This window comes from Oryctolagus cuniculus, chromosome 21 (genome assembly GCF_964237555.1).
Source record: "Oryctolagus cuniculus chromosome 21, mOryCun1.1, whole genome shotgun sequence".
Classification (NCBI taxonomy): Eukaryota; Metazoa; Chordata; class Mammalia; order Lagomorpha; family Leporidae; genus Oryctolagus; species Oryctolagus cuniculus.
The window spans coordinates 24069411-24095470 of NC_091452.1; the positions used below are offsets into that span (position 1 = coordinate 24069411).

The 26060-nt window shown below is 54.1% G+C and overlaps 1 protein-coding gene and 1 long non-coding RNA gene across 9 annotated transcripts in view; one reads left to right on the plus strand and one right to left on the minus strand.

Moving 5' to 3' along the window:
* OSBP2 (oxysterol binding protein 2) overlaps nt 1-25988 on the plus strand; it is a 155919-nt gene extending 129931 nt beyond the window's left edge. For 7 of the 8 annotated variants that reach the window (XM_070065823.1, XM_008272141.4, XM_008272140.4 and 4 more), the window contains 11 exons: nt 4097-4289; nt 4780-4897; nt 6303-6366; nt 6543-6689; nt 7272-7517; nt 8379-8499; nt 8967-9070; nt 9142-9237; nt 9316-9500; nt 19711-19943; nt 20077-25988. In XM_070065823.1, coding sequence (XP_069921924.1) covers nt 4097-4289; nt 4780-4897; nt 6303-6366; nt 6543-6689; nt 7272-7517; nt 8379-8499; nt 8967-9070; nt 9142-9237; nt 9316-9500; nt 19711-19943; nt 20077-20222 — 1653 coding nt within the window. In that variant the 3' untranslated portion in view covers nt 20223-25988. The remainder of the gene's footprint in view (nt 1-4096; nt 4290-4779; nt 4898-6302; nt 6367-6542; nt 6690-7271; nt 7518-8378; nt 8500-8966; nt 9071-9141; nt 9238-9315; nt 9501-19710; nt 19944-20076) is intronic. The other variant, XM_002719697.5, reaches the window with a different exon arrangement.
* Nucleotides 5101-7277, minus strand: LOC127484703 (uncharacterized). The gene is made up of 2 exons (XR_007911873.2): nt 7005-7277; nt 5101-6296 (listed from the first exon to the last, which is right to left on the minus strand). It is a non-coding gene; the product is annotated as an uncharacterized lncRNA (long non-coding RNA).
* Nucleotides 25989-26060: the final 72 nt, after the last annotated feature.

Genomic DNA, 26060 nt, shown 5'->3' on the forward strand with positions numbered 1-26060 from the left:
GATTAGGAACAGCAAACGCGCTTAGTTCCTTCCACTCCCCAGGATACAGCTGGGCGGAGGCTCCTGGCTCAGGGGCCGTCTCTGGCCCATGGGATGCTGGTTTCATCCAGGTGGACTTTTCGGAGAGAGAAGCCCGCAGCTGGGCAGGGCATCCCCGAGCCAGAGGCTGCCCCTGGTTGTCCTGGGTTTCATAGTGCTCACTCCACCTTGGGGCAGCTCCCGGGGCCTTCCCCATGGAGGTGGCACTGTACCCTCCCTGCAGCCCTGGGGGGTGAGAGGAAGGGGCAGGGTTCCCAGGCTGAGGACAAGGAACCCCGATGGATTACAGAATCAGGGACTCTGGGAGGCCCCGGGACCTGGCCCGTTTGTCCCAAGGAGGTCTGGGGCTTGCCCGTGTGGGACCCAGACACCAGCTCTAGCTGCCCAAGGGACTGCTCGTCACCTCCCCTGGCCTGACACAATACAGAGTATGATGCGGGCAGGCGACTGGGGTCAGCCCGACTCTCTCCACCTGCCCAGGGCTAGGGACCAACACGCTGGCACCAGAGACAGCTGCTGAGAGCCTGCAGGAGACACGTGGCTCTGCGGGCCCTGGCTGGGTCCCCAGGAACCTCCCCGCTCCCACCCGCCGGCCCCCTCTGCCGGGCCCCTGGCCTAATCCAGCTTAGCGCACAGCCCACAGGACACAGCCCAGCTCAGCATTCTGGGGGGGCGGGGCTGGGCCGGGTGCTGCCTCTCCCCTCAGCGGGGCCGGCATGGGGCCTGGAGGAGACCAGCGGCAGCCAAGGAGACCCTGGGAGCTGGGGATGGACTCCAGGTGGGTGCCTCAGGAGTAGGGGGGCAGGGACAGGGTTCAGGAGGTGACCAGGGTGGCTGATGTGCTGCAGGGCCCTGCCCCCAGCAGGAACAAAGGCCCTGGGTCCCACCATGCAAGCCCCTCGATATTAGGGTACAGCAACCTCCGCCTTGACCCCCCTCTCAAGGTGAGCACAGTGCCCAGCCTGGCCAGACGTGACCCCAGCTGTCCCAAGGGATTTGACTTCCTGGATCCCTATGGGTGGCCATGGCCATGTGTGGTTCAAGCCTTGTACTCTGGGGTGAAGGATACTGAGAGCCAGTCCCTTCTTCCCAGAGGCCAGGGCTGGGTTCTGTGGCACGGACAGGGCTGTTCCCAGCCATCTTCATGAGTGATCATCTCCTGGGAGCCCAGCTCCACGCCAGGAGAGTCACGGATCCCACAGCATCCTGCCCTCAAGGGCTCCCAGCCAGCCGTGATGATCCAGCTTCCCCAACAAACCTGCAGCTCTGGCTCCATGCCTTGGGAGGCTCGCAGGTGCACAGGGACTCTCGATCCTGGCCCCACACCTGCTCGTGGCCTTGGACAAGTCTTGCTCATTACAGAAACCAGCTACCAGGATGCCCGAGTCGGTGGTGGGGACGGGTGCCTCCGATGGCCCTGGATCCCAGTCAGCAGGTGGTGTGGGGGAGGGGAGGCTGGCATCAAAATAAGCAGGTGGGTCGGAGATTGAACTGGTGAAAGGGCAAGAAGACAGGATAGCCCGGAGATGACACTGGCCGGGATTTGAGGTCAGGCGTGGGGGAAACTCGATGAAGGCTCGCCTCTCCCCCGCGGGAGAAAATGGTGGTTTCCCCAGGAACAAGGAAGGGAGAGGATAAGGAGCTGAGTTCATCTTTACTTTTGCTGCTAGGAAGCCCAGACATGCCTTATGGGACTTATTCGCGAGACCTTGGGCTGTTTTGTACTGTTGTTAGCTGGGTGTGTTAAGTCTTCACTGGCGTGAGTTAACAGGAGAGCAAAGTGCCCAGCTCACGGACAGACATGGTTACACACTGTAGCGGGTTGGCTGGCCAGGGATGGAGCAGGCACTGTGGGGGGCACAGCAAGCAGAAGCACCCCAGGACCAGCAAGGACTCAGAGGCTTAGGAAGCGTCTGTTATCTCTGTGTGTCATAAGGCTCTGTGTTCAGCACAGCCCTGGCCTCCACACCCTCGCCCCAAAGGGGACGGTCAGCGGGGCTGTGCTTGGCGGGGGCGGGGAACGTGGCCCCGGGTCCCGTCCTGCTTGTCTCAGGATGGTGCAGAATGTGTAAGGGGCAGTGGGCCTCATGGCTTGTGCAGAACAAGAGTGATCCCTTTGGGTCGCCACTGCTGTGAGGGCTTAGAGCGGTGAGGGGAGGGAGGGACGGGGCAGGGAAGGGTTTGGCTGCGTCATTCTCGGTCAGGCCCGGAGCCATCCAGGCCCACCTCCCGGGTCTCCAAGTTGCCTGGCAGCCATCGAGCCACGCCCGCAGGGGAGGAGCCTTGTGGATGACTGATCTGCAGATAGCCCCAGACTCCCTGCTAAGCGCAGAAGATAAGGAGATTGCCTTCCTTCTCTCAGGAGCTCTCTCCCTGCCCCGCCCCACCCTGACTGTGCCCTGTTGGGAGGCGGGCCAACAGAAATCCCTGCTGGGGGGGGGGGGGGCATGAATCCTGGGAGCTGCTGGGAACTGAGCCTCAGTTTCCCCCCTCTGTCAAATGGGGGCGATCTTGCTCCCACCTGGAGGGTCTTGCTGGGTGAGCACAGGGTCTGGCGGACGTAACTGCTCTCATCTCCAGGAAGACAGGGGCTTAGAGGGCTGGAGCAGCTGGGGCCAGACCCTGGGGCTTCCAGCTGCCAGCGCCATGTGCCTTGTTTTCCCCAGTCATGTTCTGTCTCCACAGCTTCAGAGTGGGGGACTCCCTTTCCCTGCAGGAAAGGGGGGTGGGGGGGTGGACAGCAGAGGCTGGCACTCAGGAGGGCCTGTTAAATGAGTAACACACTTGGGCAGGTCAGCCGCCAGTGCTCGGGTGCTCCAGCGCAGAGCCAGGGGCGCCTGTCCACCGGTGTGGGGAGGCGGAGGAGCTGGCCCATCTGTCCCTGTCCCACTGCCCTCAGTCCCAGCCCCCTGGTTAGGGCGCCGCTTGGCCCAGAAACTTCCAGGACACCGCTGACTTTTTGGGATTTCACAGGAGCGGAGTCAGACAAGTTAACCAGACTCAGATGTGCCGGTGCAGTAGAGGCCCAACTGTGGCAAGGCCGGCAGTGTCAGGGGGTGACCGGCAAGATGGGAGAGCAGCAGCAGGAGTTAGCAGCCAAAGGCGTGAGCACCAGGTGCTGGACGCCCCCCCGCCCAGTTCTGTCCGTGCCAACAGCCCCCGAGACGCTGGCACGTTGTCGCGGTGGCACCCCGGCCCTGTGGCACAGGTGAGGGTCTGCGTGCCTGTCCCCCTCCAGGAACTGGACGGTGAGCGACATGCGTGCATGGAGGCCGGCAGATGCTCCACATTGGCCTCTGCAAGAAGGGTCGGGAAGGGAGGGCTTGGGTGGGGCCACAGAGGCAAGTGTGGCCCCTCCTACTGAGCTAAAGGCAACACCCAGGAAGGGCAGAGTGCCCCCCCCCTCCCCCGCGTGGACTTCACCACCCTCCAGGGCGAGCTGAGGCCTGGGCAGAATGACCGAGCCCTGCTGCCTCAGAGGGTGGCCGGCCCACCTGTGACCCTGGGTGTCAGAGCAGGCCACAAAGGGGAAAGTCCTAAAACGCAGAGTTCTGTGAGACGAGTTCCAGTCTCGGTTCTTCCGCCAGGCTACGGAGCGGGATGTGGCTCTTCCTGCTGAAGCCGAAGACTGGCCCAAGCTGCCGGTGGGGACAGGGCTCGGGGACAAACACTGGGCCCAGCGCAGTGAGGATCCAGAACCCAGCCTCCTCCAGCTCCCAGGAGCTGCCGCAGAGGGCAGTGTGGACCAGCACACCCAGAGCGCAGCGCCCTCCGGACGGGCATCGTGGCTGTGGCAAGCCAGCCAGGGCGGGTGCTGGTCCCCAGGCTGGTTCTGAGACAGCCGGGGTTCCCACTTCCCCAGGAAGCCAGAGAGGGCAATGGATGAGTTTCCGACCTCCCCAGCGAAGGGAGGGGAAGCTGGACAGATGCCCTCAAGGGCCACTCACTGCCCCTGCGGCCTGGCGCGCCCTGCGGGGTGTTTGGGGCTGGGGGGGGGGCGGGGCAGACAGGCCCTTGCCCGAGGCGCAGGCTCACATGGCCACTGTCCCCTCCGCAGGCCTGCAGGGACTTCCTGGAACTAGCAGAGATACACAGCCGGAAATGGCAGCGGGCGCTGCAGTATGAGCAGGAGCAGCGCGTCCACTTGGAGGAGACCATTGAGCAACTAGCCAAGCAGCACAACAGCCTGGAGCGGGCCTTCCGCAGCGCCCCGGGCCGCACCAACAACCCCACCAAAAGCTTCAGCGAGGGTGCGTGGGCGAGGGGGCGGGGCCTCAGAAAGATCATTGCGCTCCGCACAGTTTCTCTGCCGGGTGTCTCCTCCCCAACCCCCGGCCACGTGAACCTTCACGTGCCCACGTTCGGGCCAGCTTTGGCCGACCCTGGCCTGCCCCTCCTGTGCCTGTCACCGACTGGCCTACCAGTCTACTCCCCTGCTAGGCTCAGCTTCTGCAAAGGCAGTCGGCCCAGCTGACCTCTCCACAGCAGGCCCCCTACCCCCTGGCCTTGGGCTGGGGGCTCCGTCAGAAAGGGGAGCTGGGCAGGGGCTGGACAGACCCACATGCTGAGAGGTCAAGGGTGGGGGGCTCCCGGAAAGAGGCACTGGAAGGAAAGGGTGACCCCCAGCCCTGAGAAATCACGGGGAGGGGAGACCTGGCTTGCCCCTTAACTTGGCTCAGGCCCGAGGAGCCCTCTGCGTGAAGTTGCAAACGACGGCAGCGGCTCCGCACGTGTCTCTAGGAAGCCTCTTGACTCCCAAAGGAGAGGACAGTGAGGAAGATGAGGATACCGAGTACTTCGACGCCATGGAAGACTCCACGTCCTTCATCACCGTGATCGCCAGGGCCAAGGACGACAGGTAGGGCCCTCGCCAGAGCAGGACCTGAGACGGCTCTGGTCTGGGAGGGGCCTCCCCAGGGTCAGCCTATCAGGCCCTGCTCTCAGGTTCCATCTGGTCTTCTGTCTCCAGCCACCTACGAGAGCCTGGGGGAGTTCTTTAGGTTGTTTCTCCGGAGAAGTATTTTTGCTTAGATTCTGTTCTTAAATCCAAAATGCCTGAACCAAGTTTGCACCAGGATTTTAATTTGCAGTGGAGAACAGGCCCACGGCTGGATGCAGTTCCAGCCCAGGGGTGAGGGGCAGGGGTCCAGGAGGCCACAGACGGGGGTGCCAGCCGCCTCCTCCATTCGAGGACAGACAGAAGCAGCGAGGAGGCCCTTGCTTGCCGATGCCAAGCCTCTGTTTTCTTTTTTCGTAAAACCCGCTCTTTTAGTTTCTCAGTGCACAGCAGCGACGGGAATTTGTTGGCAAGAACAGCAGTGCTGTCAGTGCCTGTGGGCATGGCCGGGCCAGAGGGAGGAGCGTGCAACCAGCAGGCAGGCTGGGTGTAGCTTGTGGTCAGCGACCAGCGAAGTCCCCAGCCACTCGTTTTTTCCGTTTTTCACACATCTATGTGCTTTCTTCCCAGGACATGGCTTCCCAGATCCTGCCCACCGCCACCCCCTAGGGAGTATATCCTGTCCCCGGTGTATTCCCGGCTCAGTTTCTGCTTCCCAGTATCGTTTTAAGGTTGCTCATGTCCTCTCGTTAACAAGCTTGGCCGTGAACTTCCTCTCACTTTAGTACCACAGAACCATCCCACTATCCCACAGCCAAGGAGGTCTGCTCAAGCTGCCCCCTGACCACCCCTCCTGTTCCTGGAAGCCCCAGGGGCCCGGGCTCTCATAACTAAGCAGTCCTCTCCCTCCCCTCAGGCCCTGACTGCCAAGGGCTCCGTCAAGCCCCAGCTGGCCATGGCTATAGCGCCCCCTGCTGCTGTGGCTGACTCTCCTCACCACAAATATTCCCGGGCACAAGGTTGTGCCATACCCACTTCCAGCCCAGCAGACAGCAAGGACACAGCAGGGTCTGAGTGAAGGAAGGGCCCGTGCAGCTCTCCCCCTGCACCTCATCTTGCTCCTGGGTCAGCCAGTTCCCAAGAAGGGGGCTGGGTACAGGGACTCCAGCCAAGCACTTCGTTCAGCAGCAGCTACTGGGGGCGTCTGTGGGAGCGTGGGTAGGTAGGCTCTCTTCAAACCACTGCCTATGTCCCTCAGCCCACACTTTGAGTATCCCAAACTACAGATTACCCCACTGGAGAAGCAGCCAAGGGGCAGGTGGTGCAGCCCTTCCGACCTCACCGTGAGGGTCTTGGTAAGAGGTGGGCCAGGTTCCAAGGGGGCCGAGAGCTGTCAACGTCTCACCTCCTCTTGTGTTCCCTGCAGAAAAGCAGAAGGTGGAACCGGCACGGGCTCTGTGGACTGGTCATCGACGGACAATGGCAGTGAGGTGAGGGACCCGGCACCCCACCTGCCCTGGGGGCTCCTGATCTCTCCTACAGCAGTTCAGGCCGAGCCAGCCTACGCTGCCTGCCAGCAGCTGCCTTGGCGCTAGTCCTTGGGGGTGGGGAAGAGTGTGGGGGTGCGGGGGCCTCTGCTGACAGGCATGCCCGGCTCCTCTGGCAGGTACTGGACAGTGCCGCGCTTGTGCCCAAGGCTTCATCCAAAGTCAAGAGGCGGTCCCGCATCCCCGACAAGCCCAACTACAGCCTTAACCTCTGGAGCATCATGAAGAACTGCATCGGCCGGGAGCTCTCCAAGATACCCATGCCGGTAGGCAGCCTGGGGCAGGCAGTGCAGAGGGGCCCCTGGGCAGTACACGAAGCCCGGGGCGTTGAGGTCCTAAAGACTCCCGGGAAGCACGTAAGTATCCGATCCTTTGGCGTTGCCCCATCCTCCAGAGAGAAGGGACCCTCCCCGGGCTCAGCATGGAGACTCAGGACCTCACAGTGTCCCAGCTGCACCAGCTTGGTTTGCAGGGGGCAGGGCAGGGGGAGGGGAAGCAGGATCCCGCCCTGAGCCCCACCCATCCTGCACCGGCCCTCCACAGAATGCTGACATCACATTCCGAGTCTGGGGAAGACCCACCATCTGCTGTGTCCACGTGGGTCCTCCATCTATTCCCCGACCAATGCTGGTGATACAACAGCAGACGTCAGCCCTGGTCCTGATGGGGTTCAGTCCACGTAGTCAGAGTGTGTCCCACGCAGCGTGCTGTAGGAGGAGCTGGGACGTGACGGGCATCAGAGGGGCTCCACAGGAAGACGCTGAGCAGGAGCATCCCTGAAGGTCTGCAACAGCAGGGGTGCGGCGATGGCTGCCCGCCCACTCCCTCCCTCTCTCCCTCCCTCCCAGGTGAACTTCAACGAGCCCCTGTCCATGCTCCAGCGGCTGACGGAGGACCTGGAGTACCACCACCTGCTGGACAAGGCGGTGCACTGCGCCAGCTCGGTGGAGCAGATGTGCCTGGTGGCCGCCTTCTCCGTGTCCTCCTACTCCACCACCGTGCACCGCATTGCCAAGCCCTTCAACCCCATGCTGGGGGAGACCTTCGAGCTGGACCGCCTCGAGGACATGGGCCTGCGCTCCCTCTGTGAGCAGGTGAGGCTCTCGCTCCGGCCGGGCCCGAGGTCAGAGCACGGAGCTCAGGGCCAGACACCCAGCAAGGCCTCTGGGGGCGGGGCCCTGGAGGGACAGAGTTAGGTCTGACGCAGAGGGTAGGCCCAGGCACTTCTCCTGACCAGGGATCTGTGGAGCAAGCTGGGGGGATGTTTGCCGCACACTGTTGGGAAGTCCAGACGGGCAGCGCATGGGATCATCACTGAGTTGGAAGGCAACAGGCAGGAGGGGCTGGGAGCCCCAGAGGAGGCGCCCCAGCCTGGGCATGCTGTGGGAGAGGAGGCGAGCCTGTCAGGGCCAGCGCTGAGCCCAGGCAGTGGCAGAGGGGACCGCTGTGATCCGGGTGGGGATGGTGGGAGATCAGAGCGTGGCAGGTTTGCTGGGGCTCTGCATGTGAGGAGTGGGGTCAAGTCAGCAGTGACCTCAGAGTCCTTGGCCTGAACCCAAGCGAATGCATCTCTTTAAGTCAGCAAACCTTAAGTGCCCTCAGTGTGGAGGGACCAGGGTGTTGGGTCCTAGCGCAGGACCTTGATTTGCCTCCCACTCTGGAGCCAGGGCCTACCTGTGCCAAGTCTGGGCCTCCTGAGATTCACACAGCACAATGGATGTGCCCTCCCAGGGAGGTGGGGAGGTGGGGAGGAGGGGAGGAGGAAATGGACACTGAAACCCTTGGATTCACCGTGCCGGCCCTGAGGGCAGACGCCTTCCTGCTCATAGCACTGCCTTTCCTGGGGCCACCTTGGGTCCTCAACCACCTGTGCTCAGAGACCTGGGTGTCGAGCGGACAGGGCCGAACCCATGGCTGGGGGACGAGGTGCTCAGGTCCCGCGGCTCTGGTCTCAGGTGAGCCACCACCCGCCGTCGGCTGCACACTACGTGTTCTCCAAGCACGGCTGGAGCCTCTGGCAGGAGATCACCATCGCCAGCAAGTTCCGGGGGAAATACCTCTCCATCATGCCGCTAGGTGAGCGGGCTCCCTGGGCGCCCCGGGGACAGGAAGGTGCTCTCTTCCAAGGGAGGATTCTGCGGACCCAAAAGCCTTGGTGAGGCTGGCATCGTGGCACACCTGCAATACTGGCATCCCATACTGGAGTGTCAGTTTGAGTCCGGCTGCTCCACTTCCAATCCAGCTTCCTGTATGTGCACCTGGGAAAGCAGGGGACGATGACCCAAGTGCCTGGGGGCCCTACCACCCACATAGGAGGCCCAGATGGAATACCTGGCCCAGCCCAAGCTGTAGCAGTCATTTGAAAAGTGAACCAGTGGATGGAAGATCTTTTCCTCTTCTCCACCCTCCTTCCAAGGCTGGAGTTTCCAGGGGAGACGACCTGGCTTGTGCTCTGTCCCAGTTGCCCCAGCCTGCATGAATGCTTCTTCTGGGCCTCGGGGTGCTTGGGGGCCCTTGACCTCTTACCTGTACCCGGCCCCCAGGTGCCATCCACTTAGAATTCCAGGCAAGCGGGAATCACTACGTGTGGAGGAAGAGCACCTCAACTGTGCACAACATCATCGTGGGCAAGCTCTGGATCGACCAGGTCGGAGGTGGCCCTGGGGGAGGGGTGCCTGGCCCGGGAATTGGTTGCTGACCACCACGCTTTCCCACCAGTCAGGGGACATCGAGATTGTGAATCACAAGACCCACGACCGGTGCCAGCTGAAATTCATGCCCTACAGCTACTTCTCCAAAGACGCAGCCCGAAAGGTAAACAGCCCCCTTCCCCAGAAGCCCCGCCCCATGCAGGGCACATGCCTACGCTGGTGCTGCCAACGTGCCCTGCAGGTGACAGGGGTGGTGAGCGACAGCCAGGGCAAGGCCCACTACGTGCTGTCGGGCTCGTGGGACGAGCAGATGGAGTGCTCCAAGATCGTGCAGAGCAGCCCCAGCAGCCCCAGCTCCGACGGCAAGCAGAAGACGGTGTACCAGACCCTGCCGGCCAAGCTGCTGTGGAAGAAGTACCCGCTGCCGTGAGTAGGGGCCAGGGGCCAGGGGCCGGGGGCCGGGGGCCGGGGCAGGACACGGGGCAGGGCTTGGCGAGCAGTGGACAAGTGGAGGACCTTGTCTGGCCAGACAGGAAGCAAGGGACAGACACAGGAGGCTGGGGGAGTCCAGGCCTCAAGTGGGCAGAGTATTGTGATGCTAACACCCCAGTGTGGAGCCCAGACACCCGACGACAAGTCCACGGGAGACTGTCGGGGCAGGGTTGGCTTCAAGCCGACAGGACAGGGTGCCTCCCCGCGTGGCTGTATGGGGTAGACACCGACCTTGAAAACAGCTTAAAATGTGGCGTAGCAGATTCCAAAGAGAACAAAATAGACATTTTACAGAGGAAGAACTGAAACGTAGAGAATTTATCACCTCGCTGTAGACAGAAGCCATTATCAAACTGGAGCAGAGAGACAGGAAGCTGGAGGGATGCGGCCTAGCCCGCGCGACCCCGAGTGAGGCCCTGGCAGGCTCGCCAGCGTCCACTGGGAGCTTGGAACCGGGCAGCAATCTGTCCCCGGACCTCCTGAGTCGCCATCTGCACTTGCCCTCGGCCTCCTGGCCGCTCCCGCACACAGCAAGTTTGAGAGCAAAGTCTGGCCTACTTCTATCCAGAAGGCCACCATCTCTGAAAAGAAACTAGCAGGGAATTTCCTAAATCTATACCGCGCCACTGTTAGAAAGCAGTCAGAGGGAGACTGCTCAGCAACCAGATATAAAGACAGTGCTCTCTGAGAAGCCGCACCCCGGACGCTCGCGTGCCAAAGCCTCCCTGCCGCCCGCAGGCTCGGGTCTCAGGGAGGAGGCTGAGATCCAGGCATTCGCAGGCACACCTACACTCAGGGATCTGAGACTGATCCCTAAGGAAAGATGGAGCATGGGTACAAATGAATGAAGAACAAAACCTCCCTGGAGTGAGTGGAGCAGCGCGAGTGGTCATTCTGGCGGGGTGTTACAGTGCAGAATGCAGCTGCACCACTGTGTAAGTCAGAGGAGGAATGAACGGAGGGAAACTGCTCGAAGGCCCTGGGCTAACCAGGACAGTCGACATGCACAGGGACATCCGGGTGTGGGAAGTTAAAAGGACCTCAAATATCTGCAGGAAAATGCAATTAAAAGATAAGTTGATTTTTCTCTCTCATACTTTCTGCCTTTCAAATAAAAGAAAATTCAGGGGTAGTGGGGTCAGGCGTGTGGTGCCGCTAAGTCACAGCATGGGGTACCTACATCCCGTATCAGAGTGGCTGCGTTCAGGCCCCTGCTCTGCATTCCAGCCAGCTGCTACAGCAAACCCTGGCAGGTGGTAGGTGATGGCTCAAGTAACTGTCCCTGCCCCCTTCCTGGGAAATGCAGACTGAGTTCTGGGCTCTGGGCTCCTGGTTTCTTAAAAATTTTGAAGTTTTTTTTTTTTTTAAAGATTGATTTATTTGTTTGAAAGTCAGAGTCAGAGTCAGAGTTAGAGAGAGAGATGTCTTCCATCCACTGGTTCACTCCCCAATTGGCCATAACGGCCGGAGGTGTGCCGATCTGAAGCTAGGAGCTTCTTCTGGGTCTCCCACGTGGGTGCAGGAGCCCAAGGACTTGGGCCATCTTCTGCCTCTTTCCCAGGCCATAGCAGAGAGCTGGATTGGAAGTAGAGCAACCAGGACTCGAACCAGTGCCCATATGGGGGTGCTAACCTGTTGTGCCACAGTACAGGCCCCAAAATTTTGAAGTTTATTTTGAAATTCATACATAGTTTTTTTCTTAACTGTACTTTCCATGAACTTTAAGCACCCTCATTTGTGTACTGATAGCCACTAAAATAACACATTTAACTGGAACCCCAAAAGGAAAGGAAGTTAATAAAAAATGAGAATCGAGAGAAATAAAGGATGAAAATAAATTTTCAAGAATGAAAGTAAACAGATGAGAAGTGGGGTGGGTTAAGCTATTGCTTGGGATATCTGCATCCCATTTTGGAGTGCAGGTTCGAGTCCCAACCACTCCGCACTTCCAATCCAGCTTCCTGCTCATGTGCCTGGAAGGCAGAGGATGAGGAGCCAGGTACGTGGGTCCCTGCCGCTCAGACGAAGTTTCTGGCTCCTGGCATCTCTAACAAAAACAAAACAACCTTGAGAGACGGACAGAGCTCCCCTTCCCTGCTTCACTCTACAATTGCCTGCAATTATCTAGGGCTGGACTGAGAGCTAGGAGCTCAACCTAGATCTCCCACATGGGTGACAGCAACCCAATTAAAGAGCCTTCACCCCTGTCTCCCAGGGTCAGCAGCCAGAGCAGCCCGGAATCGAACGCAAGTACTCGAACATGAGGCACAGGTGTCTTACCTGCTAATCCAAATGCCGTTCCAGCTTCTGGAGTTGTGTCACACAAAAACCAACAATGAAAACAGCACTGGGCACAGTGCTCTAAAAGGGGAAGAGGGAGGTGGGCATTTGTTGCTGCAGGCGAAATGCTGCTTGGGACACCCCCACCATATCATAGTGCCTGGCTTTGAGTCCTGACTCCACTCTGGATTCCAGCTTCCTGCTAATGCACACCTTGCGGGGCAGCAGGTGACAGCTCAAGTAGTAGAGTCCCTGCCACACACACTGGGGACCCAGACTGAGTTTCCAGCTCCTAACTTTGACCTGGCCCAGCCCCGGCTGTTGCAGGCATTCAGGGTGTCAAACAGCAGGTGGGAGATCTTGGTCTCTCTCTCTTTCAAATAAAAGGGGGGAAATCTAAAAGATACTACAATAGAGACGTGAAATAAAAATTAATGCTGACAATTACTAGGACCAAAGAACTGAGGGAAAGTATGCCCATAAAAAGGAAGATAAAAGTCTAGCAAATGTTAGCAAAACAGAATTTGGGGAGAAGAGGAAAAACACCCAAGACGGAAAGACACGCTGAGTTCCTGTTAGAAGTAAGGGAGACCCAAGCAGTTAACAAGCAGCATACTGACTACTGGGTTTTTTTAAATCCAGATACGTACTCCTTGTAAGAGACGCACAAAACACAGAGATGTGCAAAGGTAGAAAGTAAACGAGACTCACCATGAAAACACTAACTGAAAAGCTCGTAATAGCTGCTATCAGTATCAGGCAAAACGGACTTTCGCACAAAGAGGAGTGGCTGAATTCTTCAAGAAGAGACCATCATTCTAAATGCTATGACAGCCTCAAAAATACCACAGCACAGACTGATGTGTAAGGGACAAACGGATAAAGGATCACCACAGTGGGAGATGGGGAGATTTCACTATAGCCCTCTTACCTGCTGCCAGGTCGAATTGGAAATAAAGAGAAATACAGTCAGGATAAGAGAGAGATTAAAACAGGATATACACAGACTTATGGATGCAAGAAAGTCTTCTGCATGTTTGAGGAAAGAAGAAGTTACTGAATAATTCATGAGTAAAATAAGAAATTAGAATGGAAAACTATAATACCTAGAACTAAGTGACATCAGAGATCTCAAAACTAGCTGGGTGCAACAAAGGACATGTGTGGGCCTTAAATAGTCTATAATTTTGAGGCTTAGTTTTTTCTAACTTTCCATTGTAAAAGAAAAAAAAATTGAAAGAGTTCAACACAGCCTGAAGAAAGAAGAAAAAATACTTTACTTTTTTTTTTTTTTTTTTTTTTTTTTGACAGGCAGAGTGGACAGTGAGAGAGAGAGACAGAGAGAAAGGTCTTCCTTTGCCGTTGGTTCACCCTCCAATGGCCGCCGCGGCTGGCACACTGCGGCCGGCGCACCGCGCTGATCTGAAGCCAGGAGCCAGGTACTTCTCCTGGTCTCCCATGCAGGTGCAGGGCCCAAGCAGTTGGGCCATCCTCCACTGCACTCCCTGGCCACAGCAAAGAGCTGGCCTGGAAGAGGAGCAACCGGGACAGAATCCGGCGCCCCGACCGGGACTAGAACCCGGTGTGCTGGCGCCGCAGGCGGAGGATTAGCCTATTGAGCCATGGCGCCGGCCTGAAAAAATACTTTTAAAAAGGAAATCAACCAAAAAATGAAAAAAAGGATGTTTGATAAAGCCAAAAGTTGATTCCTTAAGAAAACTGACAAAAGAAAACTACAGGTGAGACTGATCTACATGGATATAGAAATTAATAGAAAGTTTTTATAGGACAAAGTTTATCAAGATCATTAAAACTCTGGTCAAAAGGACAAATTCTTAGAAAAATATAACATAAGAACTAACTCTAGAAGGAATAGCATCAATAGTCCTATACTAATTAAAGAAAGTACAGCAGTCTTTTTAAATTACCACTAAGAAAGCACAAGAGCCAGGGAATTTTACAGGCGAATTCCATTGAATTTCCAAGACATTTATTATTCCAATTTCCTGTAGAGTCTTCCAAACGACAGGAAGAGAGAAAATACTGTACTATGCTATGATACTAACATAACTCCCAACCAGGCTAAGAAATGGGAGAATAAAATGTCTACCTTCTTTCACTTAGGAACATACCTGAGCGCCCCGGCCCACTGTGGCTGCAGTCCAATATAGCCACTGTAAGTGGAAAACACCTCCAGTACCCCAAAGCCGCCAGCATCGCGGTGTGCCGGTGTGGCGGCTCAGCTTGCTTCCTCTGCCCAGCCTCACACAACCACCCCAGACTATATCACTCGCTGGGAGAGAGCAACAGTCAGAATCTGAATTATGGTTTCTACTGAACGTGTATTATTGTGCTATCATAAAGTCAGAAAATCGTTAAGTCAAACCATCCTAAGTCAGGGATCATCTGTATTGCCAAATTACGAAGTTAAAATCAGAAACTCCAGTGTAACACTTTAAAAAGATATCATTCTACAATCATGCTGAATTTATCAAGAATAATTTTGTACTCGAAAAATCCATAAATTACTGAAGCATATTCGTAGATCTCAATAGATTCAGGGAAGTCTTTTCAAGTGCCTAAATACAAGATTAATGTACGAAAAAAGTCAGTTGCATTTCTGTAAACAGCCAACAACTAGAAAATGCAATTTAAGAGAAGACATCTGGGGAGTGAACCAGTGGAAGGAAGACCTTTCTCTGTCTCTCCTTCTCACGGTCTGTAACTCTACCTCTCAGATAAATGATAAATAAAATCTCTTTAAAAAATGGAGAAGGTAATCATAATACTTAGACCTGACAGAGAATTTATATTAAAAATACGGAAAGGGGCAAGCATTTGGCGACCTGCTGATTAAGACACCAGTCAGGATGCCTGCTTCCTGCACTGGAGTGCCTGGGTTCAGTCCCTGGCTGTGCTGCCCGATTCCAGCGACCGAGAAACAGCACTGATGGCTTCAGTACTGGGGCTCCTGCCACCCACACGGAGGCCTGGATCGGCTTTCCTGCTGCTGGCTTCAGCCTGGCACAGTCCCTGCTGTTACTGACATGGGAAAGAAACTAGTCGATGGCAATTCTCCCGGTTTGTCTGTTCTTTCTCTCTGCTTCTAAAACTTTTTTAAGATTTATTTATTTGAAAGGCAGAGTTACAGAGAGGAGGAGAAGCAGAGAGAGAGGGGGGTGTCATCCATCCGGTGGTTCACTCCCCAATTGGCTCTAACAGCCGGAGCTGTGCCGATTCGAAGCCAGGAGCCAGGAGCTTCTTCTGGGTCTCCCATGCAGGTGCAGGGGCCCAAGGACTTGGGCCATCTTCCACGGCTTTCCCAGGCCAGAGCAGAGAACTGGCCTAATCAGGACTCAAACTGGTGCCCATATGGGATGCCAGCACTGCAGGCGGCAGCTTTATCTGCTACACCACAGCACTGGCCCCCTGAAACTTTTAAAATAAAGACTACAGAAAGAGTGTTTTATCACAACTGAAAATAGCAGCTTTTAAAGAGACTATTTAAAGAACTTCTTACGAACAAACAGAATAAAAATAATCTAGTGGAGAAAATACTGAGTCATGAGCAGGAATTTCACAGAAGACGACGCGTATGGGCAGTCACACCATTTCAGGAAAATGCAAATCAAGATAGCGGGATACCGTCTTCACGCGGTCAACAAAAGTGGAAAAGTCCGACAGTACTGAGTGTAGATGATGCAGACTCCCCAATATGCATTAATAAAACAGGCCACACAAGGGCCCCCTGAGATGGTGCCACATACCGAGGATTGTGATTGTTCCACATCTGCCTCTGTGCCTAAAGACCAAAAGTGGACAGAGCAAAAAGATGACAAGATACTAAATTTAAACCCAACCTGTCAGGACAGGTTGAGCAGCCCTAATGCAAAAATCTGAAAGCCAAAATGCTCCCAAATCGAAACATTTTGAGCACCCACATGATGTCACGTGAAGAGTCACAGTCGGAACCCAAGCACAGCAAGAATCTTGCATAAAGCTACCTTGGACTAAGTGTGCAAGGTGTGTATGAAACACATGTGTATGAAGGTGTGTATGAAACACACATGGATTTTGTGTTTAGTTTTGGGGCCCATCCCCCATGGGATCTCATTATGTATATGCAAATAGTCCAAAACCTGAAATCTGAAACATTTTGAGTGCCAAGCATTTCAGAGGAGGGACATTCAACCTATGATTACATTAAGTGCCCCTACTGTGGGTTTATGATTCAGAAACATTTTAAAAAATCCACCTATATGTGGTCTACAAGAGATACATCTAAATAAGACAATTAAAGATTCAAATAAAGAAATGAAAAGAAGTATGCCCCTATAAATACTAGTGTGGGGCAGGCATTTGGCCTAGTGAGTAAGACACCTGCACCTATACTGGAGTGCTTGGGTTTGACAGGGGCCTCTAGATCCTGTCTCTAGCTTTTTGGCTAACGCAGACCCTGGGAGGCAGTGGTGACAATTAAAGTCATTGAGTTCCTGCCACCCACGTGGGAGACCTGGGTTGAGTTCCTGCATCCATCTTCAGCCAGCCCCAGGCACTGTAGACATTTAAGGAATGAACCTGCAGCAGACAGAATATTTCTCTTTTTCTCTCCTCCTCCCTTCCTCCCTCTCTCAAGTAAGTTAAAATTTAACATGTTATATGAGAGAGGGAAAGTTCGTAAATATGAAGGTTCAGTTCACCAGAAAAGCAAGTTTTAAATTGGAATGTACCATGTACCTAACAGTACAGCCTCAAAACAGAAACAGCACAGGCTGTTAGAAATGCAAGAAGGAAGGGAATAATATACAACCAAAATGGCAAATTTTAATCCTCCCCTTAATTATAGACAGGGAAAAAAATTGGGGCGGATCAGTCTGAGCAGCAGAACCCACGTGACAGCTAAGAGAACACTGCACTGAGGATGCACTGGGTCTCAAAGCAAATCGTAAAGGACTGAGATTACATCAAGTGTGCTGCCTCCACAGCGGTTACGCTACGGGGGAAAAATGACCAGAAACACCCTCCTCTGTTTATAAATTTAAGAGGCCAGCTACACATAGACCTATGGGAGTGAGATGTATCTGCAATCAAAGGCTAATGACAGAAATCCCAGCACAAGTGGTGCGAGTCAGCTGAAGCAGTCCTTCTGACGCAGAGTTCCCAGCCCAGAATGGTTCAACTGGCAGCTGTTTAAAACTGTACTATGGCACAAAAGGAACACTCAGCCAAATCTATACTTCAAATTTTGACTTTTAATTTTTTCTTTTAAAAATTTATTGTTTTAAAAGATATTTATTTGAAGGGCAGAGTCACAGCAAGAAAGGGAGAGACAGACAGCAATCTTCTCTCCTCTGGTTCACTCCCCAGGTGGCTGCAATGGCCAGGGCCGAGCCAGCAGCCAGGAACTTCTCCCAGCTCTCTCATGTGGGTGCAGAGGCCCAAGTTCTTAGGCTGCCTGCTGCTTTCCCTGGTGTGGGGAGCAACTCGGACTAGACTGTGTTACTGGAATTAAGACTTATTCTATGCATCTGCTCTCCCACAATATGGCACTGGGAGAGGAGTAAAAACAACTTTTACACAGCTGCCTCCAGTTCAACCAGTAACCTGCAGGAGCTGATCCCGCTCCTGATTGGAGGAGAGCAGCGTACTCGGCGTGTGGGTAGCAGAGTTGGGATTGGTGGAAGAGGACTATAAAGGAGGAGACAGACAACATGCACCAGGAACATCTATCTGAAGGAACACCTGTGCAGCCCCCGAGAGAGCCGGCCGGCGGTGTGCCGCTCCCCCGCGGAAGTGGGGAAAGTGGCAGGGGGAACCGCCCTTCCACGGAGGTGGAAGGGATGGTAGCCAACCCGGGAAGAACCAGCAGCAAACCCAGGGAGGGCCGAGCAGACGAAAGAACAACGCAGGGTCCTGTGTCGTTCCTCCACGAAGATGGGGAGCGACATAATGGTGCCGTGACTCGGATAGGAAACCTAGGCAGGGTTTAGTGTCGTTCCTCCGCGAAGAGGGGGAGCGACACCCTGGTACCTTAGCAGGGAGCTGGATTGGAAATGGAGCAGCTGGGACTTCAGCTGGTACCAGTATGGAGTATTGGTGTTGCAGACAGCAGCTTAACCCACTATACTACAACATTGGCCGCAAGATTGATTTATTTAAAAGGCAAAGTTAGACAGAAACAGATTTAACATCATTGGTTTACTCCCCCAAATGGCAGCAACGTCTGGGTCTGGGCCAGGCCAAAGCCAGGAACCTGGAACTCCATCAGGTCTCCCATATGGATGGCAGGGGACCAAGCATTTGGGCCACCTTCCGCTGCTTTCTCCGTTAGCAGGGAGCTAGATCGAAAGTGGAGCAGCCAGGACTCGAATTGGCACTCCTATGGGATGCTGGTGTTGCAGGCAGAGGCTTAACCCGCTGCTCCCCAGTGCTGGACGCCTCCTGAGTTTTGATCTTTTCCCCAGATATGATGCTGGGCAATGGGCGGCAGCCAGAGCTCCCAGTCAGCCCAGCAATGGGTACTGTGTGCACTGTGCTGCCAGTGTTGTCTGGATCTAGGTATTCAACAAACTACCTGAGACAGTCAACATTTACTGTAAAGTATGCTTCGTGCTGGCTGATGCTGCCCCACTGCAGACTAAAGTCACAGGTCCAAGCATGCTGCAGCTGTGATATTTGGGAGGTTGGGCATATTACATCCATTCCCAACTCAGAGTAATTTCAATTTATAATGGATTCACTGTAAATCAAAGAGCCACCTGCATTACAAAAGAAGAAAAAAGGGGCCAGCGCCGTGGCATAGCAGGTCAAGCCACTGCTTGCAGTGCCAGCATCCCATATGAGCTCCAGTTCAAGTCCTGGCTGCTCCACTTCCGATCCAGCTCTCTGCTATGGCCTGGGAAAGCAGCAGAAGATGGCCCAAGTCGTTGAGCCCCTGCACCCACATGGGAGACCCAGAAGAAGCTCCTGGCTTCAGATTGGCTCAGCTCTGGCAATTGCGGCCAACTGGGAAGTGAACCAGCATTTGGAAGATCTCCCTCTCTCTGCCTCTGCCTTGTAACTCTGCCTTTCAAATAAATAAATAAATAAATAAATAAGAGAGAGAGAGAGAGAGAGAGAGAGAGAGAGAGAGAGAGAGATGAGGTCCAGTTGTGGCAGAGCGAGTTAAGTTGCCACCTGTAACACCAGCATCCCGTATCTGAGCACTAGTTCAATTCCCGGGGATCCAGCTTCCTGCTAATGCACCTGGGAAGGCAGTGGATGATGGTCAAGTATCTGGGCCCCTGCCACCCACACAGGAGACCCTGATGGAGTCCCAGGCTCCCGGTTTCAGGCTGCCCCAGCCCTGGTTGTTGTAGTCATTTGGGGAGTGAACCAGCTAATGGACATAATCTCTCTTTTTCAAACAAATATTTTTTTCAACAAAATGTTAGAAAAAGAACAGCAGAATGAACCCCCACGAAGTAGAAGGAAGGACTATAAAAAGTAAAATCAGTAAGGCAGAGACCTAAGATAGCATCAATGAGGTTTGGTGTTCAAGCCGTGAATAAAATGGGCAAGTGCTGCCCTACAAGGAGAAGCCCCTTTATAAAGCTAAAATATCGACAACAGGGGCACTACGTCCCAGGCGGCAGCACTGCTAGTGAGGGCGTTAGGAAACCATGTTATGCTGATCTGGCTTTCTGAACTGGGTGAAGCAGATAAATCCCCAAAAGTTTAATGTAGCAAAACTGTGGCAGGTCAATGAGGTGAGGTGCAGGTGGGTTCACCCCGGTGGCCACTGGGCCAGGGAAGGTGTGAGCCCTGGAAGCACGGAGCTGGGTGGAGAGGGGCTGCCCAGAGACACAGTGCGCTGTGGCCACAGGGAGAACGCCGAGAACATGTACTACTTCTCCGAGCTGGCCCTGACCCTCAACGAGCAAGAGGAAGGCGTGGCACCCACCGACAGCCGCCTGCGGCCCGACCAGCGGCTGATGGAGAAGGGACGTTGGGATGAGGCCAACACCGAGAAGCAGCGTCTGGAGGAGAAGCAGCGGTCGTCCAGGCGCCGGCGGTTGGAGGCCTGCGCGCCCGGGCACAGCTGTGGCTCAGAGGAAGGTGAGGCTACACACGAAGGGCGCCCTGGGGCAGGCAGAGGGTGAGAGGAGATGGGGGGGGGGGTCTTGCGGGGATGGGGCGGGTGCCCAGGGCACAGGCCGCTCGCCCAGCCCCGGCCCCTGTGCCCACCCAGCAGAGAAGGAGGCGGACACGTACGTGCCGCTGTGGTTCGAGAAGAGGCTGGACCCGCTGACCGGGGAGACGGCCTTCATATACAAGGGCGGCTACTGGGAGGCCAAGGAGAGGCAAGACTGGCACATGTGCCCCAACATCTTCTGAGTGGCGCCCCCTGCGCAAATATAGGCGGTCCACCTTTGCTTTAACGCACCCAACCTAGTACTGAATGCCCACCCCCTCCCCACCTATTTCCTTGACTTTTTTTTTTTTTAACACTTTGTGGGGGCTCACATCTTGGAAGGAGGAAGGGCTGACCCAGATTCTCTCCAGCCCCCAGGTGCGCTGGGTCACCCATGCCCCTTCTTTAGGGACTTGGGCTCCCAAGGGGATCCCAGCTCCCAGGAACCACAACTCAGGCCTGCTGGCCCGGGCCATGGGCTGCCCAAGTCACCAGCCCCCAACCCAGGGAGGAACCGGCCCCTCCTAGGGAGCCTCTTTTGACTTTTTTAGGAAAAAAAAAAAAAGTCTGCATTTCTTTGGAGCCCTGACTTTGGTAATCTATTTTTAGTACAGTCCTCAGCAGACAGCTTTCCAAGTGTGCTCTTGCCACACAACTGCCCCGGCAGGAACCCCTCCTTCTTAGACACTGGGGAGCCAGACCCCTTTGAGTTGGAAGCACTCTGTAGCTCAACATTGGAAGGACCCTGTTTGTGTCTGGGCCGCCCTTGCGCCAGGGGCCCAGGCCCCACAGAGAGCAGAGCAGAAGAACACATGGGGTCTCCTGGAGCTCCGGCTCCCCGCTGGGGGATGCCCTGATTGGAGGACAGCCACCCCTTCCTTGCCTAGCCTTGGCGGTGCCAGGGCAGCTCCCTGGCCCCAAAGAGGCCAGGAAGGGCTGGAAGGCAGGGCCTGCAGGTGCTCCCCGCCCCAAGAAACAGGTCCCCAAGTCAGCAATAACGAACAAAAACCCTCAGTTCAGCCTGGGCTGGTGACCCGGGCGCCAGAGACCCGGCATCCCACCTCACCCTCAGGGGGCTCCGGGATGCCCCATCTCTGCGCTCCCTGAACTCTCTTTGCCTAATTTATATATATGATATATAAATATATATAAAATAGCTATTTTGCTTAAATTTCTATGGTATGTGGAAGTGATAAAAGGATGAAGACAGGGCGCGCCTGTCTGAGTCTGGCTCCTGACACCTGTGCCCTGCCCCCCACTCCCCGTTCCCTTCCAGAGTGGGGAGCCCGGCCCGTGGGGGCCACTCCTCCAGCCCTCAGAACCCCCACCTCAACCCTCCCCACTTCAGTTTAGTCCTGGAAGTTCATCACAGGAGTTTCCTTTCTACTCCACAATGGATTTTGTTTTTATATAAAAAACAAAAAACAAAAGTGAAAACACCAACGTGTGAAATGCCTTACGATGCCCACTCGAGAGAGACGTGCGGGGCAGGGCGGGGCAGCCCCGCTGGGCCTCCCTGAAGCTGTGGAATGTACCTCTTCCCAACACTGTTTGTGAGCAAGCACCTTTTAACCAGTAATAAAAAAATTTAAAAAAAAACAACAACAACAACCTTGGCTTTGGAGTCTTCCAGCAGTCTGCCCTGAGTCTGTCTATAGCTAGATGGAGAGGAGCTAACGCAGGACAGGGAAAGGAGCTTCAGACTTTATTCTGCTCAAGATCGGGGTCGGGGGGATCACGGGGCAGGGGCAGGTGCAGCACCATGCAGCAAAAACCTATGTGGAGGAGAGGGGGCAGGGAGGTGTCACAGCTCTGCCAGGGTCTGGCCTGATGCTGTCTGGCCACTGGACACACCTGAACCCAGATCTGCTCCCCAGGAAGTGTTTTAGCCACCAGTAGCCCCTGCCATCTCATTCCCTGGAGCCGTGCAGGGTGAGGCCAAGGCACCCACCACACCGAGTTCCATGTGGCTCAGGCGGCTTGTACTGCCTCAGTTGCCAAGCCTTGGATCACCCCCTCCTAAGGCCCCGCCAGCGGCTGGTGGTCTGGCTGGCTGGCTCCTCCCACTGCTAGCGCTTCCAGGTGAGTGGGTGGTGGAGGGTAGGGCACTGTCTGTCTGCCCGAACGCCCCGCACTGTGGCATCTGGACCCAACCCAGAGAGCAGTGGCAGGGGGTGGGCAGTTGCACAGGCGAAGGCCAGAGGTGACAATGGCCAGTTCACTAAGATAAGCAAGGGACCTGAAGAGCCTGGAGTGGACCAGGCAGAACCCTGAGCAGGGAACGACACCGGCACACCTTCAAAGACCACCCTGATCAGCCGGACTCACGTCAACCTACACTCCATGGTCTCCGCTACACCAGCTACCACCAAGTAGAACATGTAAAGAAAAAAAAAATCTGCAAGAGTCCACGAGGGACCACAGAATACACCCAATGCGGCAGGCATTTGCCTAGCAGTTAAGACACCAGTTGGGACACCTGTGTCCCATTTCAGAGTGCCCAGGTTCAATTCCCAGCCCCAGCTCCTGACTCCAGCTTCCTGCTAATGCAGACCTTGGGAGAAAGCGGATGATGGCTTAAATGACTGGTTTCTGCCACCCACGTGGGAGACTTGGATTGAATTCTTTTTTTTTTTTTTAAAGATTTTTATTTATTTATTTGAAAGTCAGAGTTACACGGAGGAGAGGCAGAGAGAGAGAGAGAGAGAGAGGTCTTCCATCCACTGGTTCACTCCCCAGTTGGCCACAACGGCTGCAGCCATGCTGATCTGGAGCCAGGAGTTTCCTCCAGGTCTGCCACGCAGGTGCAGGGGCCCAAGGACTTGGGCCATCTGCTGCTGCTTTCCCAGGCCATTGCAGAGAGCTGGATTGGAAGTGGAGCAGCCAGGACTCAAACCAGCGCCCACATGGGATGTCGGCACTGCAGGCCGCAGCCTCACCCGCTATGCCACAGTGCCGGCCCCCTGGATTGAATTCCTAGCTCCCAGCTTCAACCCAGCTCTGGCCTTTGCAGACATTTGTGGGGGTGAACCAGGGGATGGGAGAGGTGTGGGAGTGTGTGGGTATGTGTCTCAAAAAGAATGCAGCTGACAAAAAAAGAGATACAGAACATGTGAAAGACCTTTCTGGATATGAGAGAAGGAGTCCTGAGTTAAGAGGAAAGATGTCGTTGCCACAGATGGGCACATTCAGTTATATCAGCCTCCAGTCTACAAATGCAGCATGGATCCCAATCAACATCCTACACACATATTTCAAAATTTAACAAGTTTTTCTAAAAAATTAAACAAAACAAACAAAAATAACGTGGGGGATGCGGGGCGACAATGCAGAGTTGACCGGCAGAGAGCTGCGCTGCTCTCCGATCGCTGCCTGGTCTGCCATGTGCTATACTGTCTCCCCCGCCCTCAGTGGACCAGGAGTTCAATGAGAGTAGGAATCTCATCTGAAAGGTTACAGCACCCCCAGTACCTGACGCAGAGTCAAAGGGCTCAGTAAACAGCTGTCGAATGAACAGATTCCAGGCCAGGGGGATCAGCGAGCGCAAAGGCTCAGGGTGACAGTTCCGAGGCATACTGAGTACTGCAGTACTGACTTGGGAGGGAAGGGGCTAAGAGAAGGAAATGGGGACCCACGAACTCCTGCTTGCCAGATTCCGGAGTTAAAGTGGTTGCTTCTGACAGGCTTGTTGGGGGCAGAGTCTGGAAAGAGGAGCTCGGAGGCCCCCTCCTCCCTGGGGCTGGACATGAGGGGAGTTGGGAGGACAGGACACCAGAGACGAACCCCAGAGCGTAGTGGCAGAGTGACCCCAGTGCTACTTGTTTTTATGAAGGCAGGCCATACGCATAACTGCAACAGTAAAACCCAAGAAAGGCAGTGCTAAAAATCTAAGTACACGGTCCAATGGTCCAAGCTCCCCTAAGGAACTCATCTCATCCATTCAAGTGAGACAACAGCAAACAGGATCCAGCCACACAGGACCGGGTTGGGTTTACTGAAGAAGTATGAGAATGGGCTGATGCTGGAAAGCTGTGCACGGTTTCAGAAGGACTCCTCTTTCTGGCAGTATGGTAGACTAATTCCTGGAAAATATTCCCTTGTGGAAAATTGGATATGCTCCATTTAAAAAATGTTTTTAAGCTTAATTGCACCCACATGCTGGAAAGAATGTGAAGACTACTTGGGCCCAAAATTAAGGAGAGCAAAAACACGGAGAGTTGAGCTCTGGAATCTGCTTCCACTTACGGCCAGCACAGAGCCAGTGAGCCTCACTACAGGTATTCACTGCCTCCAGAGGCCACGCTGAGATGAGGCTCCGTCCCTTCAATGGGGAATCCAAAATAAAACCCAAGGGTCTGCTGTAAAGGATGAGCCCAAATAAGGAAGAAAAAAAAATCCATCCCAAGGAGTTTGTAATCAGAAATGGACCTTGATTTTTGCAGCCTAAACATAGTACTGGAATGGTCCAATTAAACATCTAGCACAACATGGTCTCAAACTGTAAGACCCCTGAGAGATGCAAGCAAGTCCTCTCTGGAGGAACCCCCATCACTCCAGACGTTAAGGACCTCCAAATAACAAAGTTACAAGGAAAATGAGGTGCCCACAGCATAAAATCTCTAGACACGCAAGGACACAAGCCCCATGATCAAGGGCCACCAGAAGTAACAGCAGAATCAGACATAAAACTCCTCCATACAATGAAATGACCACACACACACAACAGAAAATAAGCATGTTTGAGATATTTCTAGAAACAGAAGAGTAGCTTGAAAATGAGAACTGTAAATATTCAAAAGATGTTTAAAACTTTCAGAATTTTTTTTAAAAAAATCACTATGTTAACTCAGCAAAGAACTTTATAACAGATTACAGCTAAAGAGAGTGTTAGTGATGTGGACATGTGATCTGAAGAAATCCAGAATACATCACAAAGAGAGAGACGTGGAAGATAAAGTCTAAAGGTTCCATAAAGTCTAATCTGTTTCTAAGGAAAAAGATTTTCTTTTAATGGAACAGAAGTAATCTTTGTTTTCTTCTTTTTTTTTTTCTTGGTATTTTGTGGTGTTTTTCTTGGGGTGAGGACACAGGGCGGAGAAGGGCACCCATTGCAGGTGCAGGGAATGTCCGTGCTAGTCAGTCCTCCTGGGATGCTTTGTGGTGCTTTTTTTATTTCTTGGCACTGATCTTGCTGGTGGCGGCCGCCTCAGGGCAGAAGTAATCTTTGAAGTTAGAGGCCAAAAATTTCCCAAGAATTCATGAAAAGCACCAATACACAGAGTCAAGATCAACAAATGCTAATCAGGGTAAATAAAAAGACAGCCACAGCTAAATACAATGTGGTGAAATTTCAAGACCACTTAGACGACAGACTCGTAAACGCCAACAGACTGAAAAGCAACAACAGTCTCGACTGAGAGCTGACCTCCAAAAGACGACAGAAGTCAATGAAGAGAAATCTCCAAAGGAGGGGAAATAATGTTAGTATCTCCAGTCAAAGTATCCTTCAGGAACCAAAGCAAAACAGACAACACAAACATCTGTTAAAGCCATATTAACAGTGTCTCTTAAAGTTAGACTTGATGAGGTGTTACGTAATATGACTTACAAGTAGGTAATCATTAAAAGAATAGCAACACTGGGGCTGACGCTGTGGCGCAGCTGGTTAAAACCCTGGCCTAAAGCACCGGCATCCTACATGGGTGCCAGTTCAAGTCCTGGCTGCTCCTCTTCAGACCGGCTCTCTGCTACGGCCTGGGAAAGCAGTAGGAGATGGCCCAAAAGTGCTTGGGCCCCTGCACCCACACGTGGGAGAACTGGAAGAAGCTCCTGGCTCCTGGCTTCGGATTGGCTCGGCTGTAGCCACTGCGGCCATATGGGGAGTGAACCAGCAGATGGAAGACCTCTGTCTCTACCTCTCTGTAACTCTTTCAAATAAATAAAATGAAATCTTTAAAAAAAAAAAAAAACACTCAGTACACAGAGGGGAGAAATCTCAATCTAAAAGAAGTAAAACGAATGAAGGTAATAGGCTGGTGCTG